Genomic DNA, 7,874 nt, shown 5'->3' with positions numbered 1-7,874 from the left:
GGTGGAATGTGAGAGAGAGGAAACTGAAGGTTTTGAGCAGTGATGCAACAGACCTTGACTTCTTCGAACCAAAGAACCAGAGCTACTTGGAGCAGAAAAGAAGCCTCAGTATTTTGTTTTCTCTGGATCCTGACTCTATAGCCACAGAAACGGGAGAAGTCCTAAATCCTGAACACAGTGGGTGGCGTCGAATTCTTTGAGACTACTGACTCAGTTTCTCAATGACTGTGGGAAATCCCCAGGCACCGGCGCTCTCACTTTCTGTACCCTTTTAAAAACTGGCTCTGGAAACTGGAGCATTGAGGGCACACTGTGTTCTGCCCTCGGCTCAGCGCATATTCAGTAAATTATAGTGGTTTGGGTGTTTTTCTTTTTCAACCTAGGAGTGTGAGAGACTGACAGACAGACATAGATATTCGCCTGTCCCTTGGTTCTTCTTTCTGACAGTTTCTTCATTGATTTTCTCTCAGGTCTGATTAGGCTTCCAGTTGATGGTCTACACGCTGAACCATAAGAGTGGAAGCACCTGAAGCTATTACAACTCTTAGGAATGGCTTGGTGTTTTTTTGTGTTCCAAAAAAATCTTGCATGGATTGTCACTATGAGGCCCCACTAATAAAAGAAACTAAACTCAAGTTTCCTTATTTGCAGTGGAGGTGGGATGTATTACCACCCTCAGACTCTCACAGAGTTGTGGGGGGAAAGTACAGTATTGGAAGTCTGGGAGCATAGGTTCTAGTTCAGGCTTTGACACTATAGAGCTGTGTGACCTTGTGGAAGTCACTTCATCTCTTAGGTCTCAGTTTCCCTATCTGTAAAATGAGCACATTCGACTAGAGTAGGGATTCTTAATCTTTTTATGTCATGGACCCCTTGATAGTTTGGTAAAACCTATGGACAACTCCTCAGAATAATGTTTAAAAATAATTGAAGGAAAGGCTGAATTTCACTTAGTGGTTAGTGACAATAAAGATGGAATTTTTCCCATCCAAATTCAGGGGGCCCTGAAATCTATTTACCCCTTTGGATGTTCATGGATTCTGGGTTTAGAAACTCCTAGAATAGGACTCTCTAACATCCCCGTCTAGTTCTACAATTCTTTTATCTGCGTGTCGTTCTTAGTAAATGACACCAATAACCTAATGTTCTCCAGAACTAGAGGTGGGACATAAACTCTTCTGTCTGGTGCCTGGAATCCTCCAGGCCTTAGGAATACTCCACTTGAACAACTGAGCTAACGGTTCCCTCCAAGCACCCCATGGCACTCCAGGTTTCAAAGGAACTTCCGGAGGGGAAATTGGTACAAATTCATTGGAGTTCCTAGTGAAAGTCGATGTGCTTCTCAAATAAAAGCTCATTTGGGGTACCCGGTGCCCATTGCCTCTCCCTACACGGACCCTGCCCAGGTTCTCAGAAGGCTGACCCGCCTGCATGGAACTGTGCCCAAACAGGTTAGATGTGATCAGTGTCACAAAGAATCACTGGAATGATCCAGACCCCTTGAGCAGGAAAGTGAGATGGTTATTCTATCATCGTGGTTCTTACTGACTACACTACACCTATAAAAATCGTTTCTCCTGTACTCAGTCTTTCGCAAAACACAGTAGTTTCAGAAGCTTTGGGCTACTACTCCTAACTCAGCTCCTCTCTCTTGATAGGCTGTGAAGGAAGGCCGAGATCGCAAGCTGCAGCCCATGTGGACTCCAGGAGGCGCCGCTCCCCATTAAGCCAAACTGGCTTTACAAACCGTAATAAACATTTTTATTTACAGGACTGAGTCGTTCCCAGTGCAGCAAGTCCTGGGCCAGAATACAGAAAGCAACGCAACCACTAGGGGGGAGGTAGGGAGAGACAGTTATGTCAAACACTTCACACTGTTTCTTCCCGCCTCCCTCCTCCATCCACACCCCCCCCCAAAAAATTTAAAGGTTTGTTTGGGTCGCGTAAGTGTCGGATCATGTTGGAGGGAGGGGTATCAATCAGTAACTGAGAGTCCCTCTTAACATAAGGAGAAAGCCCCGGGATAGTGAGAGTCACATAAAGGAGGCAGAGAGTATATGTGCAGAAGGGGGCTCCGCCATTGCCTGAACCACTGTGGTCCTGTTGGTAATACCTGGTCCATAATATAAATTAACAAGAAAGGCCAACGTGCCAGGGAGTTCACCAAAAAGGATTCCTCCACCCTCCACAGCTTTGCACCTCTCCCTTCTGCCAGCCGACTAGCTGCCAGGCCAGCCTACAGGCCGCCAAGCGGTGCGGGCTCTGGGCTTTCGTTAGCTGTGCAGTGGAGAGGCAGCGGGGTCTGCAGCTCTGGATTGCAGCTGCTGTTCATACTGTTATTGCTGCTGCTGCTGCTGCTAGTGGTGGTGGTCGTGGTGGTCGTGGTGGTCGTGGTGTTGGGGCTGGTGGAGGAGGAGGAGGAAGTGGAAGAGGAAGAAGATGAGGACTTAATGACGCTGGTCTGGTGTAAGAGCTGCTCAGTCCCCTCTGTCCTTTCCGTGTCGCTGGGGACCATGTCCAGGGATTCCGAATCGCTGCTCTCGCTCTCCCCTTCAGACCGGCTGGGACTCCTGTTCTCTCTCTCGCATTCGGTAGTCGGAGCAATGCCCGCCTGCTTCTCGGTCGGGTCCTTCTCTTTGTCTTTCTGGGCCTGTGCTTCCTTGGAGTGGCGCCACTTCATTCTCCTGTTCTGGAACCACACCTTGACCTGAGGGAAAACAAGGGATGAGACAGGCTGTCCATGCAGCTACCTTGTCCTTGTAAGAAAAGTAGGTCCTTATTCGACCTTACACTTTTCTTTCTGATCCCCTCCCCCATTTAAGCCCTAGATCCCAGGCACTTGGATTCTGCTGGGCAGGAACTTTAAGTTCTTCAGTCCCTTATGGAGGGAAAGACATCCCTACAGATTCAGACTTCTGGGCTCCTTTAAGATCGCTCCTTTCACCGTTATATTCTATTTTAATGGATAGATTTAAATATACGCAGCACGTGCCAGTCTAGTAAGAATTTTGGGGCAGAGTTCTCTCTGGCAACGGGAGAGAGAAGAATTGGACCAAGGGGAGACCACGTTGGGGGTAGGAGTGGAGTAGGAGAAGGAGAGACTTGCAGCACCACTGCAGAGTAAGCACTGAGAATTAGTGGAGTTCCTAGGCCAGTTTGTGCTAAGTGGGTGATAAGGACCCTGCCCACCACACACACACACACACACACACACACACACACACACACACACACATCTTGTATTATTAAGAGATAAAACAATTCTTCTTGGGGCTAAGAAAATTCTAGAATTAAAAAACGTGAAAAATAAAAAGGGAGGAGGGGTGGAGGAGAAACCATATAAATATATATGATCCCCTGGGGGACACACAGCGTTCACACAAGTTCCAGCTTCACTTTTAAAAATAACATCCGCAGCTGGTGGAAAACGGCTAAGGCAAGCCAGTGGGTTGTATGTGGAGGGGGGGGAGGGGGCAGAATTTTAGACAGTCAGAATGAAAGAAAGAACGAGGGAAAGAGCAGAAGGTGATTGGGTTCGTTCTTGTTATCTGAGCTGGGAAAGGAAGAAGGAAGGATAAAGAGAGAGAAAATTTTCTTCCTCTTCCCTCTCCCCCCTTTTCTTGCCTATCTAAGAAGACAGGGAACTATGGTGACTTTTTATAGTCCCCTTTAAAATCTCAAGCCCCCTGAATTCTTGGTTCCTCAGAGTGTTTTAATGTAACTAATGTATTCATAGATTTCCCTTTGTGTTGGAGATTAAAAAAAAACCCAGCAACGCATGAAACCTGCTGAAAAGTCCTTGCGTATTTTACTAAAAGAAAGAAACAGTTTTCTCTCTGTTCAGGAAACCGAATCTTTCTTCAGAGACCGCAGAGTTAGAAAATTCGACTGACTTCGGCTTGTCCACAGCCAGCGTCCTCCTCGCTCAATTGCCGGGGAGGGGGGGAGGAGGAAAAGGGGGGGGAGAGTAAAGAATTCCGTTTGAAAAGAGGTTTTCACTTCCTCACAACGAGGGATTTCACAATCCGGCAGCAACAGCGGCCGAAGAAGGAGGAAGGGGGAAAAAATCTCTCGACTAACAAATTTTTATCTCCTTTGAAATAATCTGCCTCCTATGGAGAACTGCACTTCAGCCGAGTACATAATTATTATCTCCCGCGGCCTATTGGCTTTCTTGGTTGTACTTTCCTCTATTGGCCAAAATAAACAGGCAGGGTATATTGACATAAATCTTTAGGGCTGGACTAAGGCCTTTTTCTTCTCCAGCCTCTCTCTCTTCCCCACCCCCACCCATCCACTCTCTGCTCTTTTGCAACAAGATATGAGTTTAAATAAAGCCTCATGAAATTCAATATTTTATTTTTCACCAGTAAAGGGGGTGGGAGTACGTTTAAAATGCGTTTACACCTTCCAGAGCAGCACTACCTTGAAATAGAGAAAAGGAAAGGAAAGAAGGTCCCCCTGGATTCCAAAGTCAAGAGGCCGGGGAGGAAAGGCGCTAAGAGAACAAGAATCTAAGCTCGGCCAACCCTCCAGGGGAGAGCCTGCCTGCTTCAGACCTACAGTTTGGGTTAGATAGCAGCAGTAGCAAAGGAATCTTACTTGCGCATCTGTCAGGCCCAGCATCGCGGCTAGCTGCTTTCTATCCGGCTTCGTGACATACTTCTGAATCTCAAACCTTTTTTCCAAACCTTTCCTCTGCAGGTTGGAAAAAACCGCTCGAGACCAAGAACGCTTTCTCTTGTATGTTTGCGGCATGGTGTCCTTCGTCAGAACTGCATAGGGACCTGTGGGGATGGGAGGAAGGCAAGGGAATGGGGAGAAAGTGAGCAAGACAGGAGAAAGGGAAGAGAAGAAAGAAGAGAAGACAGGTTATTGCTAAATACACCAGGAGTGTGAGGGGGTTTTCGTGCACGGACAAAGAAGGTTCAATGTATTTGAAAATATTTATTCTAACAGATTGTAGAACTTCACAGAGAATTCTACCCAGAGATTCTCTGTTCTGTCTCCACAGAGTAAGTTTGAAACACTGAATACCACAAATTTGTCAACACAAGCGAGCTAAATGGAAAGGAGAATTGAGGCAGTTATCTGGAGGGAAGGGGGGATGCATTTACCTCTCCACTGGATGGTATGGGCAAAAATGTGTTTTGCTCTCAATGATCCACATAATTTCCTCAAATTCTATCTCTCTGTCTCTCTCTCTGTCTCTCTCTCTCTGAAAAGGCCCCCCTTTTTTGGTCTTTTACTACAAGATTCTTGATAACTTTACAATCAATTTACAATCATAGTTGTGTTACAATATTTTCCTTCCAGTTGATCCAATCATATACCAAGAGTCAGAATAGTTTCCCCATTTCCTGGCCCCACATGCAGTACGCCCTCCCCCCCCATCTCCGAAAGAGTACATTTGAAATATGATGGTGCTCTTCAATCCCTCAATGGGAAACCTTTCACTTTAGATCATTTAAATCCTTTATCTACCCACCGATGCAAAGAATTTTAAAAACGTTGATGGGGCTCCCTGGATTCCATGGCCTGTGTGTGTTGGGGGGGGGGGGGGCGTTCAGTGGAGAGAAAGCCCCATATTTGAGATTTTGGTTCAGTTGGGGTTTTGTAGCTGTCATCTCTTGTGCCCAGGGGACTACAAGACTTGGATTCTTAGCGTGGAATAGGGTTCCCATAAGCAGGGTTTCTGTACCTGGAAAAGTGTCTTGAAACTGGTGCTGAACTGAACTTCTTGGGTTTGAGTTTAAGGGACTCAGGATACCAGAGGCCTCGGTAATAGGATCTAGAGACGCGAAGAAGTGGCCCGCAGAAGGCTGCAAAGCGGGGAGGTGAAGCCCAGTTTGCCGGCCGGTGGTTAGTAAAGAGGTAAGATCTGTGTGCACAGGAAGAAGGAGAGCCCGTTACACCTCCAATAAATCCACACTCTCAAATCAAGACATGATACTTTACGTTCCTCCCTCATCCTCCCTTTTCTCCTACTTTTCTAAGAGATTATTAGTACAAGGGGAGATTTATCTGGGAATCCTGGAATCGTGAAACTCCTTTACATCCCTCCCCTCCCCGCCCTCCTTAAGCCAAATCTACAAACATAAAAATAAAAAAAATTAAAAAAAGCATGGAACGTGCAAGCACAGGCCGCACACAAGTATATATAAAGTATTTTACTTTAAACTACATAACGAAGTCACCTGTTAAGTGTCTATCTATACAAACAGAGGGAGTCCCTCCTTTCTTCTGTACCCTGAACTAGATGCTCGACGGTTTTAAGAATTTTTACCTGCTCCGTTCATGTTTTTACACACTCCCTAGGGGAATTTTACTAGAGAACAGCAAAAAAGGAACAGAAAATCTTTCAAAGAGGGGCAATTCTAGCTGCAGATAAGTGGGTGAGTAAACAGAGAACGTAGAATGAGTATATCAAGAACATATTATAGAAAACAACCATATTGAGGGGGTGTTTTTTAAGATGTTTATGGGAGAATACTTTTTTTAGGGAAGACAAAGTTTAAGCTCAAATTTGAGCCATACTATGGCAAAGTTGGTCGGTTTCCTTCCCCATCCTTCCTTTCCCCCAAAGCCTTCCAGTTAAAAAAACAAACAAACAAGAAAACTTGCAATCAGATTGGGGGGAGTGGGGTGTCAGAAAGATCAGTGGTCAAGGAGAAGCCTGACAGGGATTTCTGAATCAGGGACCTACCTCTCAACGTGTTGCCTTCCTTCACTTTGGGATCGAATTCCGCCGACAATATTCGGTCAATCCCAAATTTGAGGTCCTTGCTGGAGGGGGCTGGAGTTGAGCCGTTATGGTGATGAGGGTTGACAAGCATCCTCGCCCCGGGGGCTTGGGGTTGAATGGCCCCAGGCCGATGGGATGGTGGTGGCGGCGGCGGCCCCTGCTGCTGCTGCTGCTGCTGTGGCTGCTGCTGCTGTTGCGGCTGCTGCTGATGATGGTGGTGGTGATAGGCGGCTGAGAGTGGAGACAGCCTTTGAGGGAAGGCGGCTGGGACTTCGGGGGGGCGCCACCACTGGAGTGGGTCGCAAGGGGGATCCAGCGGCAGCTTGAAATGGAGCGTGGGGGTGAACTGAGCCCAAGTGAGCTGTGAGGGCTGTGGAGGAGCCCCCGGAGAGGCTCTCGGCCGCTGCCCCCGGCTCCCCGACACCCGCGTGCAGGATGTCTGCGATGCAAAAGGAGGGTTTTTTGACGGCGGCTGGATCCAGGGGAAAGGAGCAGCCCGCTGCGCCGGCCGGGGAACAGTAAGCCGCGGACCAGAGGCTGAAGTTGGGGGTGTAGAAGGGAGCCAGCCCCGCTGCGAACATCCTCGCTTGCTGGCCGCTGTCTCCGCTACAGCGCCGGCAGCCAGGGACTGAGTCGGGTAGAGAGGGGTGGGGTGCAGTGGTGGCGCTGTCTACCGGAGGCCAGAGAATCCGGACAAAAAACTAATAGCTTTCGCTTCTCCTCCGAGCACAGTGTGAAGACTGGAAGACGCAGAAACTTCGCAAGCCGGAGGCTAGGGCCAGACTCCAGTCCAATTCACTTTCCTTAAACCCAACTGCTTCTCCACCCACTTTAAGGACAGCTTTGCGCTGCCGCGCTCCTCGCTGGTCGAAGGCGAGTGAGGGGCCGCTGGGAGGTGGGGAGGTGCGGGTCGGCGGGGGCGGTGGCAGGGGACTGTTCCCCCCCCCCCACCTCCAACACACACACACAGCTCTCGGGAAGAGAGTATAGAGAAAAGAAGTAGAGGGATGTAAAAATGAAAAACCAAAACAGCTAAACCCTAACAGCTAAATTTAAAACAACAGTAACAATTATAATTTAAAAAAAAAAAAAACTTCTCTAAAAACCAGCAAAGTTTTGGCAGCAGCTC

At 47.9% G+C, this 7,874-nt stretch overlaps 1 protein-coding gene across 1 annotated transcript; it reads right to left on the bottom strand.

Annotated features, from left to right (window-relative positions):
* Nucleotides 1–1,913: 1,913 nt before the first annotated feature.
* Nucleotides 1,914–7,648, bottom strand: LOC114040503 (H2.0-like homeobox protein). The gene is given in 5 exon segments (XM_027858630.1): nt 1,914–2,707; nt 4,603–4,787; nt 5,702–5,881; nt 6,707–7,025; nt 7,027–7,648. Coding segments are annotated over 5 exon segments (1,455 nt in total). The 5' UTR covers nt 7,327–7,648; the 3' UTR covers nt 1,914–2,236.
* Nucleotides 7,649–7,874: the final 226 nt, after the last annotated feature.

Source organism: Vombatus ursinus, unplaced genomic scaffold (genome assembly GCF_900497805.2).
Source record: "Vombatus ursinus unplaced genomic scaffold, bare-nosed wombat genome assembly UNPS02013253.1, whole genome shotgun sequence".
NCBI classification, from domain to species: domain Eukaryota; kingdom Metazoa; phylum Chordata; class Mammalia; order Diprotodontia; family Vombatidae; genus Vombatus; species Vombatus ursinus.
This window is presented reverse-complemented; position numbering and strand designations above follow the sequence as displayed.